This window comes from Drosophila ananassae, chromosome 2R, assembly GCF_017639315.1.
Source record: "Drosophila ananassae strain 14024-0371.13 chromosome 2R, ASM1763931v2, whole genome shotgun sequence".
Classification (NCBI taxonomy): Eukaryota; Metazoa; Arthropoda; class Insecta; order Diptera; family Drosophilidae; genus Drosophila; species Drosophila ananassae.
In genome coordinates, this window is record NC_057928.1 from 21671585 (window position 1) to 21685666 (window position 14082).

At 40.4% G+C, this 14082-nt stretch overlaps 3 protein-coding genes across 5 annotated transcripts; all 3 read right to left on the minus strand.

Moving 5' to 3' along the window:
* Nucleotides 1-187: 187 nt before the first annotated feature.
* On the minus strand, nt 188-605 carry LOC6507871 (levansucrase). Its single transcript, XM_001956465.2, has one exon. It carries the CDS (start codon nt 577-579, stop codon nt 211-213), a length of 369 nt encoding a protein of 122 aa, XP_001956501.1. The 5' UTR covers nt 580-605; the 3' UTR covers nt 188-210.
* A 2105-nt stretch (nt 606-2710) lies between these two features.
* Nucleotides 2711-14049, minus strand: LOC6507870 (sodium-dependent phosphate transporter 1-B). Of its 3 annotated transcripts, none has more exons than XM_001956462.4 (7): nt 13925-14049; nt 9237-9289; nt 8106-9175; nt 7452-8048; nt 4585-4961; nt 4001-4518; nt 2711-3721 (listed from the first exon to the last, which is right to left on the minus strand). In XM_001956462.4, exons 3-7 carry the CDS (start codon nt 8296-8298, stop codon nt 3376-3378), a joined length of 2031 nt encoding a protein of 676 aa, XP_001956498.2. In that variant the 5' UTR covers nt 8299-9175; nt 9237-9289; nt 13925-14049; the 3' UTR covers nt 2711-3375. The 3 variants fall into 3 exon arrangements, with proteins under 3 accessions (XP_001956498.2, XP_032309869.1, XP_032309870.1); XM_032453978.2 differs by having other exon boundaries at nt 13874-14048; XM_032453979.2 differs by lacking the exon at nt 13925-14049 and adding an exon at nt 13721-13738.
* On the minus strand, nt 6348-7445 carry LOC26514385 (uclacyanin-3). The gene has a single exon (XM_014910126.3). The coding sequence runs from the start codon at nt 7157-7159 to the stop codon at nt 6791-6793; it is 369 nt and encodes a 122-aa protein (XP_014765612.1). The 5' UTR covers nt 7160-7445; the 3' UTR covers nt 6348-6790.
* Nucleotides 14050-14082: the final 33 nt, after the last annotated feature.

The window sequence follows — 14082 nt, forward strand, 5'->3', positions numbered from 1 at the left end:
CGATTTATTTACATTCCATTGAGAGACAGATCATAAAGTATTTCACTATGTAGATATATGAGAAATAAATACAAAGTTATGACATTAAGCCTGGGTTTTGCATATTTTCGTGTTTATTTAAAACGGAAACTAATCTAATCTTAAAATAAAAAGGTAACAACAACGGGTAATCAATGGGCTAGGGTCTTTGGGTCTGAATCCGTGATAGTCTTAGTTCCGGGAAGACCTGCGTCCGCGAGATCGGTTACGGTGGACTTTAGTCTTCCTGCCGGACCGCCTGATCTTACGGTCGAAATGGCGAACACACTTTGTCTTCTTGGATCCTCCGCCTGATGGAGCAGCGGTGGTAGTGGCAGTGGAAGGGGCTGCGGTGCTGGCGGTAGGATCAGTGGATGCAGGAGGCGTGGTGGGGGAAGTGGGCAAAGAAGGCGTGGTTGGTGTAGCCGGAGGCGTAGTAGGCGTGGCCGGGGGGGTAGTGGGATCCGTTGGAGGGGTGGTGGGATCCGTTGGGGTGGTCTGGGCACAGACAGTGGCAACGAGGGCCAGGGAGCCAAGGAAGAAAGCCAGTTGGAATCGCATCTTGGGATGAATCTTCGAGTGCTGGGACTGATGGTCTTCTCTGGCCAAACCCGAAGTATTTATAGGAAAATTGAAATGGTTGGAAGAAGCAACCAGCTTGTTTGTTTAAAAAACAAATATGTCCAAATACCTGTATTATGTGTGATTAGTCGCAATTCGAATACGAAATAACTAGGTTATTAAAACAAAGATGCGCACTCATTGTTCCAACATTAGTAAAATAGGAAAGTATTTGTTCCGAAACAAAGAAAGTAAACAAGGCTAAAAGGAGGTATGTATTTTTAATCTTGTCGAAAGTTTTAGGGACGGATTCAAGCAATTCAACATGAATTCGGGCCATATAAAATTATCTCGGTTTTCGTAATAGGTTTCATCACGAAATATGCAACAAAAAACTAAGGAAACATTTTATTCTAGATTTTAAATAATACTTTGTTCTCAGATTTTGATGCAGAATGATGGAGAATCGATCTAGAAATCGTTTAAAAGATTCCGCTCAACAATCGGAAGAATATTGCCAAAGATATGGCCATCGCTGGGAGCCATATAGTGGCTCCATGCATTTTGAAGGGGATCTTCCACAAAATTTAACAAAAAATCTCAAAAATATTTTGTTCTCAGATTTTGATGCATATCGATGGGGAATCGATCTACAAATCGTTTAAGGTATTCCGCTCAAGAATCCGATAGAAATTGGCCAAGATATGGCCATCGCTGGGGGCCATATAGTGGCTCCCTGCATTTTGAAGGGGATCCTCCACAAAATTTAAAAAAAAAATCTAAAAAATATTGTCTTTTCAGATTTTAATGCAGAATGATGGGGAATCGATCTACAAATCGATTAAGGTATTCCGCTCAAGAATCCGATGGGAATTGACCAAGATATGGCCATCGCTGGGGGCCATATAGTGGCTCCCTGCATTTTGAAGGGGATCCTCCACAAAATTTAAAAAAAAAATCTAAAAAATATTGTCTTTTCAGATTTTAATGCAGAATGATGGGGAATCGATCTACAAATCGATTAAGGTATTCCGCTCAAGAATCCGATGGGAATTGACCAAGATATGGCCATCGCTGGGGGCCATATAGTGGCTCCATGCATTTTGAAGGGGATCCTCCACAAAATTTAACAAAAAATCTCAAAAATATTTTGTTCTCAGATTTTGATGCAGAATGATGGGGAATCGATCTACAAATCGTTTAAGGTATTCCGCTCAAAAATCGAAAGACTGTTGCCAAAGATATAAGGTATCTTGGCCACAATCGCTGGTGGCCATATAGTGGCTCCAAGCATTTTGAACGGGTCGTCCAGAAAATTTAACAAAGGTCCTTCCATGCATTGTCACGTCTTTTGAATGGGTTCCTAATTGGTTTATAAATACCTTCTTAGCCTTGTTTATTTTCTGAACAAATGCTTTACTATTTCACTAATGTTGGAACAATGAGTGCGCATCTTAGTTTTAATAACCCAGTTATTTTTCGAATTGCGACTAATCACACATAATACAGGTATTTGGACATATTTGTTTTTTAAACAAACAAGCTGGTTGCTTCTTCCAACCATTTCAATTTTGCTATAAATACTTCGGGTTTGGCCAGAGAAGACACATCAGTCCCAGCACTCGAAGATTCATCCCAAGATGCGATTCCAACTGGCTTTCTTCCTTGGCTCCCTGGCCCTTGTTGCCACTGTCTGTGCCCAGACCACTCCAACGGATCCCACCACCCCTCCAACGGATCCCACTACCCCCCCGGCCACGCCTACTACGCCTCCGGCTACACCAACCACGCCTTCTTTGCCCACTTCCCCCACCACGCCTCCTGCATCCACTGATCCTACCGCCAGCACCGCAGCCCCTTCCACTGCCACTACCACCGCTGCTCCATCAGGCGGAGGATCCAAGAAGACAAAGTGTGTTCGCCATTTCGACCGTAAGATCAGGCGGTCCGGCAGGAAGACTAAAGTCCACCGTAACCGATCTCGCGGACGCAGGTCTTCCCGGAACTAAGAATATCATGAACTCAGACCCAAAGACACTATACCCTTGATTACCCGTTGTTGTTACCTTTTTATTTTAAGATTAGATTAGTTTCCGTTTTAAATAAACACGAAAATATGCAAAACCCAGGCTTAATGTCATAACTTTGTATTTATTTCTCATATATCTACATAGTGAAATACTTTATGATCTGGCTCTCAATGGAATGTAAATAAATCGGACTGGAGAGCTCACGATTTCGTAGGAATATGAATATGGAACCAAAAAATTAACAAAAATAGGAAACTATAAGGAAAAAAATATCAGTTTGAAAGAAACAATTAGTTTTGACATTTTGATTAAAAAGAAACTGTTATCAAAGACCTGAAACAAGTGTTTGTTGTACATAGTTTGTATTTTATTCAAGTGTTTTGCTCTGTTCTATGGATTGGTGTAAATTATAAATTTAAAAAGAATATCTCGAGTGGATTCGGACTAAGTCTACGAAGGGTTTTCAAATGCCATTCGGGTGTGAAAAAAAATCGCAGTGTATTATAATATTGAATCAAATCACGACATGCTTGGAGTACACATATTAAATAATATTAATATCAGTTAGCATCAGAGACTTCTATGAGCTAAGTACAATGCTTTTAGTTAGGCGAGTAATTTGGTTAAGATTCTCCCACTTTGTCTTGTGTCTTCTCTGGCGTGTTTAATCTTAGGTTTTGTGTTTTCCAACTTGTACAATTACGAAACATTATTAGCATATGCTGTTACAATTAATAATTGAATGCCACGCTTTGATCGCCAGCATCTAGTTCCGTCCCATGTCATCCACGGCGATCGCACAGAGCACGTACATTATTCCGGCACTCAGTAGCGCCGTAACCGGCACCGTCACAATCCAGGCATAAGCGATATTCCGGAACAAGTGCCAATCGACACTGCCATCAGCCAGGGGCTCTTCATTCGGCTGATGGGCCGCCTTCTCCACTTCCGATCCATCCTGGCCCTTGGGCTGATCCTTCTTCCGTCCGGATGCACTGACATGACCGACGAAAACCACCGAACCGACCTTGCAGTGAGTTGTCGAAATGGGCAGACCAATTTTGCTGGCCAGCAGTACGGTAATGGCCGCTCCGATTTCAATAGTGAAGCCACTATAAAAGAAATTAAATTAAAATAAATAATTAAACATAGATATTTGTTGGTGGGATTAGTAAATAATAGAAAGTTTCTTATAAAAATTTAACAAAATAATAAATAAATACAAAACAGTTCTGTTTAGATAGCTATTTGTTTAAAGCAAACTTTAAAGCATAGACCTTCAAACCCATATATTTTATGGGTTCCTCAAGATTATATAATTGATTAGAGAAGTATCTTTTAAATTTTGATAAAAAATAAAAAAAATATACAATAAATCCAGGAAAACTCACGTCGATGAGGTGATTTTGGTGAGGTCATTGCCAATGGTCTCGATAACGCGTCTGCCCCACAGCCAGAGGCCCACGGAGATGCCGATGCCACCATAGATCAGGATATAGATGGGACTCTCCGCCTGCTGCATCACCGAGCCCTCGCGATAGATCATGTACAGGGCGATCAGAGGACCGATGGCGTTGCTCACATCATTGCCGCCGTGCGCGAAACTGCCGAAAGTGGCCGTCAGGATCTGGAGGAAGGAGAAGAGCATGGAAATCTCGGGAGTCTCCTCGCCTCCGCTGGCCCTTCGTCCGCCGGCCGTCGCCCGTTTGAACTCGTCCTCCTGCTCGTTCAGCGCCTCCTTGCTCTCAATCAGCGGCACCTTGCTGGAGTTGGGCGACAACGTGGAACTGATCATCAAATCCAGACTGCCGGCACTCTCCACCACCTGCAAGTTGTTGTTGGTGGCTTTGGCAGTAGCTCCCGTTTCCTTTCCGGCTCCCGCATCCGATCCACTGGCATTGGGTTTGTTCTGGAAATTGTTAAGGATGTCATCAAATGTCAAATGTTACTCTGCCTTGTCCTTCCTTCCTCTTACCTTGGGCTCCTCCTTGGGCGACTGGACTCGCTTGAAACACTCCTGCAACTTGCGGCCGTTTTGCTGCTGTTGGTTCTGCTGCTGCTGCTCGTCGATGAAGTTCAGACTGGTGATGGTCAGGTCGGTGTTGTCCAGGCTGGCCTTGCCGAGCAGATCTTCGGCCTTCTTGATCAGCTGCGGGTCGATCTTGTACTCCTCACCGGGGGCGTTGTTGTTCTTGGCCGCCAGCCCGAAGGGGGCCAGCTTGAAGGCCCTGGGCGAGTTGTCGCTCAAGGAGACCAGTTCGGTGATCTCGGCGATGGCGGGCAGGGGCTTGCCCTCGCTGACCAGCGACAGAGGACGCCGCTGCTTCTTGGGGCTTCCCGACGGAGAGGACTCTAGAATAAATAAGTGAAATTTAGTTTCAAATACATAATAGATAACTTTTTGTATATTTATTCGCCGGCAAGCTGAATAAAGTTGTTATTAGCCCACATTTGTTTAATCTGTTAGCTTTGCAAAGTCTCTATTGCCAAATATCAATGCTGTTGGAATAGATGGTGGCGTTCTTTGTTCCACCAACCCCATTCTCTTGCGAATCCGATGCCATATGGCGAATCGCGACTGAGCACAATGGGCATATTCTTCAGGTGTTTGGTTGGAGCAAACAAGTCGATTTGGGTATATATACTACGGCTTCTGGCTGATGAGCCATATCACGACTAGTTGTCGAAGATAGAGACTAAGATGAGATTCCAACTGGCTTTCTTCCTTGGCTTCCTGGCCCTCGTCGCCAGTGTCTGTGCCCAAACCACCCCAACGGATCCCACCACACCAACGGATCCCACTACACCAACTGATCCGACTACTCCAACTGATCCCACTACTCCAACTGATCCCACTACTCCAACTGATACCACAGCGACGACAGCGGCACCCACAGATTCCACAGCCAGCACCACTGCCGCCCCCTCCACCGACTCCACTACTAGTAGCTCCTCTAAAGGCCAAAAAACCAAGAGGAAGTGGAAGGTAGTGAGGAAACGTGGTAACCGTAAGACAATACGCCGCAGTCGCCGCGGTCCCCGATCCAATCGCAACAGATCGAGTCGCAGAAACTCCCGCCGCTCTGAATCCACCCGAAACTAAAGAACTTCAACAGGCTACAAAACCCTTGATTCGACACCCTCTACTCTTAGCTTTAAACTTTAATGATTTAAAAATGCATAAATAAATGGAAAGTCTTCTCCAAACATATTTTATCTTTTTCTTGGACAGAATTAGTAATGTTTTCTATCCCAGAGATCTCATATCAATATTATATCCTTATTTGGTTTCTATAAGCTATGCCATACCTACAGAACATTTTTAATTCTTCGTCTAAATATTGTAGCTTTCACGCGCATACTAAATCTTAATTCGTCACCTTTTAGACTGCCGATCACAATGGTGTCGTTTTAAGATTTTATTATAAACTTGAAACATAATTAATCTAATTTTAAAACCTCAACTTCTAATAAAGTAAGCTATTTACAGTTAAAAATTAAAAAAAAAAAAAAAAAAAAAATCAAATTATATTAAAATAGTCCAGTTATATGCTTCTTCGGAACCTGCCAGACTTCCGTTTCTATTTTCTATTCAAAATAATGAATAATATAATAATACAAATAATTGAGGATGGAGGAATATCTTCCAAGGCTGGAGATTTCGAAATATATATCCCATAATCACTAATATGGAAATAAAATTGGATTGAATAAGATATGGGAGTTTTCATGGCAAAACATTGACAAACGATCGTTTTTTCTTCAAGGATCGGATGCTAAATGGCAGTGATATTGATACGATATAGATTATATAAGTATTATCCCTTTATTATTAAGTATTACGAATATTATGATTGAGGATCAACCCCTTTTCGAAAAAGATTTAATCTCAAAAGTGGAAATGAAAAATGAATTGAAAATGTTGATTGGATTGGAAGTTTCAGTTCAAACCGATAGAGAATCTATCGATCGTATATCGATAGAGAATACAGCGGATTGAGAATCTATCGATTAAGTTATCTTCCTCAAGGATCGGATACAAAATGGCAGAGATATTAATAATGCATTTATACTTTATTTAGGAATGGAACTATAACTAATATTAAAAAAAGGTAACAACAATGGGAAATCAAGGAGCTAGGGTCTGTGAGTGGGTACGGGGGTCTGAATCCATGATCGTCTTAGTTCCGGGAAGACCTGCGTCCGCGAGATCTCTTACGGTGCGTTTTCTTTACTACCTTGCCCCGATGGATTTTCCTCTTATAATGAACAATATTCTTGACCTTCTTGGATCCTCCGCCTGATGGAGCAGCGGTGGTAGTGGCAGTGGAAGGGGCTGCGGTGCTGGCGGTAGGATCAGTGGATGCAGGAGGCGTGGTGGGGGAAGTGGGCAAAGAAGGCGTGGTTGGTGTAGCCGGAGGCGTAGTAGGCGTGGCCGGGGGGGTAGTGGGATCCGTTGGAGGGGTGGTGGGATCCGTTGGAGTGGTCTGGGCACAGACAGTGGCAACAAGGGCCAGGGAGCCAAGGAAGAAAGCCAGTTGGAATCGCATCTTGGGACTGATGTGTCTTCTACGGCCAAACCCCAAGTATTTATAGCAAAATTGAAATAGTTGGAAGAAGCTACCAGCTTGTTTGTTTTAAAATCAAATGTTTTTTTATAGCCTCTATTGTTTGCGATTAGTCGCGATTCTAAAAGTGGCATCTAATTCCACACCCAACTAGGTCATGTAAACACACATGGGCAACCTCATTTTCACCAATGTTATCACAAGGTGGGATGTTTTCGTCCTAAATAAGGTCAGTACGGTCACCAGAGTGACTTAGAGTTGATCTTAGACTCACCCACAGAGTCCTCAAAGTTGAACTTGACTGGATTCTCGGCACGCAGGCGCTTGGCTATTTTCCGACGTTGCAGGGGCACCACCACCAGCTGCGTGAGCATCGCCACCAGGAGCGAGAGGCCCAGGCTGGCGCTGAGCGCTATCCAGGCGGGGATGTTGTCCATGTAGAGCAACTTCGGTCCGTCCAGCACTACGCTGATCACGTTGATGAAGAAGGTGGCGCCGTAGAAGATGGGCAGCGAACGGAATCCGGCCTTTAGGGGCTCTTGGGCGCGAAGGATGAACCGGCGGATGGCCAGGAAGAGGAGGATGCTCACTATACCGCTCAGCACTGGCGAGATGAACCACGAGCCCACGATGGTGCCCAGGGTGGACCACTTAAGACCCTGAACACCCCGGGCCACCAATGAGAAGCCAATGGTAGAGCCAACAATGCTGTGGGTGCCCGAAATGGGCAGCTTCATGAAGGTGGCGACCAAAAGCCAAACAGCGCTGCTGGCCAAGGCAGCCACGCAGCCCAGCATCAGGACGTCCTCGGCGCCCTCGTACAGTCCCACCTCCAGGATGCCCTTGCGCATGGTGTCCGATACTTTGTAGCCTAAAATAAACATATTTTTAGTAGAGTATCATATCAGTTATTTAATAAAAATCGTACCAATTAAAACGGCACCGGATATCTCGCAAACGGTGGCCAAGACGCAGGCCTGTCGAATGGTAAGGACTCCTGAGCCAACACTAGTGCCGAAGGAGTTGGCCACGTCGTTGGCGCCGATGCCGAAGGCCAGGACGAAGGCGATCAGGAAGCCGATGACGACCATCCATAGCAGATCCGGCGAGAAACTTTCCATGTTGTTAATTGTTAAGTGTAACTCTAAACTCTTTCTGTCTCGAAAACCCTTATAACTTCCTCAAGCCCTAACTAAAAGTCAAGTACTCTTCACGAACGATCCTTTTACAAAAAACTAAACTGGGATGGGGGTGGTGTGCTGTGATGTGACTTGGTAGTAACTGAGTGACTTGGTGGTGGAATTGTTGCAAAACAATCGCTGATAACTTATAAAATACAAGACTACGTAACAAATGAGGGGGTCGAAACAAAAATCCAAAAATTGGTTAATAGGTGAGAAATTCTTTTCAAATATTCTCTAAACAGCCATATTTGCGCTTAAACTTCATTGTCATTATTTTCATAATGAGAATTGGGGAACAACTCGCCGCTTGGACCTGACAAGGTGCGTATAACTCTTATATAACTAGGATACCCTGAAATGTTTTCTTGCGTTTTTTAAACCCTTACGATCGGGGCTGGGGATGTGGGGCGATAGCCTCTCTCTTTAGCTTCAAAGCTGAGAATCAGCCCTGTCTTAAATAATTCAATAAATAATACGAATATATATCCTGGACTGGACAGGACACTTAACACCAAAAATTAAATGTTTATAATTCTAAATTCCGAAATGATAAAAATCCTTCTCCTTGCCGCGACACTTCCTGGACTAATTTTGACAAGTTCCACAGGCTCAATAGTTTACTCTTGAACTGGCATTCGTTTAATCCTTGGATGGCTCCTTTTTAACTTTCTGGGATTAAACGAGTCTGGTGTTCTGATGATGTTGCTGAGTAAGTGTTGAGTTGTGTGGAGTTGTGTTGGTTGTTGTTGGTTGGTTAATTCTAATAAGTTTCTTGTTATGTTGAGTAGGATTTAAGAGTTGTTGAGTTGGCAAACTAAAAATAATCGAACAAATCTTAAACTATATGATTAAATTATAAAAATAAACCCACTTACCTGACGTTTGGGGTAGCAAAATTGTATCCACCGTAGAGAATTATTCACCATGTCTATAAGAAAATAAAGAAACAATTCCAATTAGTTAAAAGGTAATCTATTTAATCACAAGACTATTTTAGAAGTCACTTGAAACTGGTAACAACCAGAAAACAATAGTTTCAATAAACTTTTCAATTGATTTTGAATATTTTTTGTTTTATTTCCAGCAGAATCCAGATTCCTGACTCACGTGGATCTATGAGCAATGTGGAACTTTAACAATTTAAATTGGAAATTCGCAATTGAAAAGGTAATTGTCGCATGTGGCAGTTATTGTTGTAAACAAACAATAGATTTTCATTGAAAATAATGAAGATCAATGGACCACCGATGATGTAATTTTTTACTTTTCAAAAAAAGGGTTTTAATTCAAAATTAGTCCAATATGCTTAGACTGTTTTAAACACAATAATATTGTTCTGAAAACCCTTAACTGGAAAACAAAACAAACCACACCCACACAAAACATTAGTCAAGTTGAGAAACAAACCACCCACCACCCGGCCAGGCAAGTGGGGTGGGTGGGTTAGAGGTCAGGGTGCTTGAGGCAAGTAACGAGGACAATGGCTGACACCACGGCGTGGCAAGGTCGCAGTGCTTTATGCTGATTAAGCTGTGTGGATGATGTGTATGGTCGCGAAATTTCCATATTTGCGTGCCGCAACCGTGATGGGTGAAATGCTTTTCTCGACCCCATTTTTCATGCCCCTTAACCCTCTAAAGCCCCTCTGTGTCAAACCAATGAAAATGGTTAGGAAACAATCATAGTTTTGTGGTAATCGCCTCCAATTTGGTGGCGTATTTTGAACTTTTGAACTAAAAATACGCCAACACGCAACTTAGTACAGTTTTGAAGTCATATTCCAGAAAGCAAATAAAATGATGAAACTGGGTGGTGGTGACCTCGGGTGAAAGGGCATGAAATAAAAATGTCAAAAGAGAGTTATGAAAAACCAATAACTCGTAAATTTTAGGGAATAGGTCAGTATGTGTTTTTATGGCAAATTTAGAATAAAAAATCATTGGCTAAATAACAAAATAGACAAGAGAGCTATTTTTTCAATTTTTAAATATATAGAATAAGAATAAGAGTAACAAAAATAACATTTATTTTCAACTTTTATAATAAAAATTGACAGGTAACTCTTATTTTTAATTTATAAAATAAAAAAAATGCCAAAAATAACTCTTATTTTTGATTTTTTGAAAGAAAAAATAGACAAATTACTAATTTTTTTAAATAAAAATTTAAAAATAACTCTTATTACCTCTTATTTTTCAATTAAAATTGTTAAAATTATAATTGTTACGATCCCTGTTATAAAAAAAACCTATAAAGTTAAGTAACTTAATGGTGAAATTATAGTTATTGCCTGTCAGCCGGGCAGTTAGTAATTGAAATGGACCGTTAGAAAGGCCGTTGGGCAGTGGGTGGTGGGTGGTAAGTGGGTGGTAACTGGACAGTGGGTGGTTTATGAGAGCAGGCCAATCAATGGGCAGAAGGGTGGTGGTGCTGCAGGTACGTAATTCGATTGCTATAGCATGACATGGAAATGAAACTAAAATGGATTGTACGGCGAGTGGAAAACACAACAGATGGCCTATAGAGAACTACACTGAGAGATTTTAATTTTTTATTATTAAAAAAATATATAAAAATAAATATAGTTAAGATGGTTTAAGAATAAATTAATATTTTTTAAACTATCTCTTAACTATTTAAATAATTTTCTTCAAGCGTCTGATGCACTTAGCCCGCGTCATGCTGAACCTTGACATTGCCGCCTACTGCCTACTGCCTACTGCAATTGCAATTGCAACTGCCTCGGAAAACAGCTAAACTGCATTTAATATTGATTTAATTTGCCGCAGGGCCCCAAGGACGTTAGTATCAAGCCCATGATGCCATGGCAGCAGGAATGAGTGGTGGCGGGCGAATTAAAAAGACCTGTTACGGACCTTCTTTTTCCAGGACGGTACGGGACGGGAATGGACAAAAGCGGGCCGCTGCACATACATATTACACCCCTAATGCGATATCCACTTGTTGTGGCCTTACGGGGTGGTTTTTTGCGGCAAGTTCAAGGTCATGCTGCCGCAAAATACGGGCTAAAGTTTTTAAATTAACGCCACTCGCCACCCATCCAGCTCATCCAGCGGCTGCCAAACTGCGCGGTGGAGGTCTTTCCATCAATCGCATTTTGAGATTGGGTCTGAGGCAAGCGGAATCCAATTGGAAATGCTCTCAGGTGTGAAGGGGTGTTGGACAGATATTCTATATAATATATTATGTATGAGTAATTAACAAAAATGTGCAATAATAAATTTAAAAAAAGATATATTATCTAAAAATTATTTAAAATAATTTTTATTACCTAAAAACAAAAGATTAAAGTTTTAAAGTATTTTTTACATAATATTTAAAACAAAAATAGACTAAAAAATTTAAATAAAGGCATATTTCTAACAAATTAATTCATAAATTAGAACTTTTAATTCATAACTTTAAATAAAAAATAATTTTTATCACTATTTTGTTAATTTCTTTCCACTGTACATCTTCCCGCACGTGTGACTGTACAAAACTTAAAATACTATAAGCTAAAAAAATAAAGCTTCAAATTCTTTCCCCTATTGCTTTTTTTCTTATTTTTATTTTTTTTAATCCATTAAACATTCATCACCAGACTTTGAACTTTGTTTTGGCATTTCTTTCGGGTTTTTTGTGTTTTTTTCCACCACACGCGATTCTAAAATGGAATCACGAGTTTGTCGGCTGATATTTAAAACGTGTGGACGAAAAAAAATAAATAAAAAACAAAACAAGAAAAAAAAAAGAACCTGAAGAATATTTTTGCCGGCGCCGCTGAACAAAAAAAACAACAAAAAGCAGCCTCTTGTTCGGCTCATTGAATTTCACATATGTATGATTATAACTAGATATACATATATACATATGTATGATTTTTTTTTGTACCTATGGGTATAGAAATCCCATTCCAATTCAATACTTTTTTTTTTGGCAGCCTGGCAACAGACAATATATTGAACTTCAGACCAAAATGTACAGTCTAGCTATATTTCAATTATAGGTAAAAATTAATCACTTATTTGTACTGAAAATGTGAAATTTTATACATTTTAAACAACTAACTAGAAGTAATAAAGAAAAGAAAAAAAATTAATAAAAAATAAAGTTCAAGAACCCCTTTATAAAGTACAGTTTACAAGCACTTTCCAGACTTTGCAAACTTTCGCAATTTCCAACCCACAAGTTGCAATAGAATCGGAATACAGCATCGGGTTAATTTGCAAACACTTTCCATCCGGCAGCGAGTGTGTACACGGTATGACCTTGCAGGGTTGCTGCCACCGCCGCACCACCACCCACTGGTCCATATTTCCTCCCACCCAACTGGCCCGAACCTATGGGGTCTACTCATGATATCACTCGACCAAAAGAAAGAATAGTCTTTTTGGAATTGAAAATTCTTTGTTTTGACGTAAGAGTAAATTTTGGAAAATATTTCAAAATAAAAGAAAAATGATTTTAAAGTTTTAGAGCAATTGAGTTTACACAAATATAATATTAAAGTTTAAATACTTTCATCTGCTTGCTCTACTTGGCTTTTTGTTAAAATTAGCTTTCAGACGCAAAAACTGTACACAAAATAGATGCTGAAGAAAACTTTTTTTCTCTTTTTTGTCTATGAGTCTGCACAGTGGAGATATTTTGAATATTTTAGAAATTAAATTTCTTTCAGAGGTTTAAAAATATAGAAAAAACATACATGTTTTAACCAGAAACATATGTACATATATATAGAGTTTAAAATAAAAAAAAAACAAAAACAATTAACAACTTCAAAATAGTAAGTTAATTTTTAAACCCACTGTAAAAAATAAAAATAAAAATCAGAAAAGTTTTAAAAACTCTACACATCCTGGGCGGATTCGATAGTGAATCATGCCACCTAGCCTTTGTAGTTGGGGGGGAGGACCGACCGAGGGAGAGTCGCGTCTGGAAGCTGCCAGAAGAGAGGAGTCACATCCTTTTGGGTGGCTTTTGTTGCTGTTGCAGCTGCGAAGCAACAACAACAACAAACCACAACAAAGAAAGGGACTTGAAAACAGCTGCACATGGCTGCAATGGCTCTCAAACTGTATGTCTATTTTCGAAAGTAACTGTACTCCTTACACCAGAAAATAATAAATGTACGATAATAAAAAAAAAAACAATCCAAAACACTTTTTCTTCCGACCACCACCCACACTGCCCATTTAGATATATTTTTTTTTTCATCACTTTATCGATTTTTCCAATCAAACCAAAGTCAAAGAAAAGTTTGCCGTTGTTTTCATTGAAAATCAATTGCACTGATTCTGATTTTGTTTTAATATTTAAAATATTTAAGAGGAATATTGTGGCAAAAATGTCTCACACCCACAAACCCACGCAAAAAACACGCGGCGCCAGCCAGACTACAAGGATACACAAGGATATCCGCGCATACAAGCACAAGCACCTATGGAACGCGCACTGGGACTTGAACTTTTTCGAAAAGCTTGACAAAACTAGGAATAGGTCCACTGACAATTATTTTCAAGACCAAACAGAGGAACTGTCCATTGCTCTGGGTACTCACTTGAACAGCAACACTTTTCCAAATCAATAACTCTTTTATTGAATTTATTTAAGCGGGACGAAGTCGCGCGCAACCACCGGCTAGGGATGTCGGAAAGATATATGCGTATATCGTAACATCGATATTTTCCCAAAAGACATCGAAATTTCTTATCGTAA

Bases quoted from the DNA above. Each gene is read 5' to 3' on its own strand.
- LOC26514385 (XM_014910126.3), bottom strand. From the start codon at position 7,159: ATGCGATTCCAACTGGCTTTCTTCCTTGGCTCCCTGGCCCTTGTTGCC.
- LOC6507870 (XM_001956462.4), bottom strand. From the start codon at position 8,298: ATGGAAAGTTTCTCGCCGGATCTGCTATGGATGGTCGTCATCGGCTTC. The intron at 8,049-8,105 runs GTACGATTTTTA...TGTTTATTTTAG, and splicing joins ATCCGGTGCCGTTTTAATTG to GCTACAAAGTATCGGACACC. The intron at 4,519-4,584 runs GTAAGAGGAAGG...AACAATTTCCAG, and splicing joins CGCCCAAGGAGGAGCCCAAG to AACAAACCCAATGCCAGTGG.
- LOC6507871 (XM_001956465.2), bottom strand. From the start codon at position 579: ATGCGATTCCAACTGGCTTTCTTCCTTGGCTCCCTGGCCCTCGTTGCC.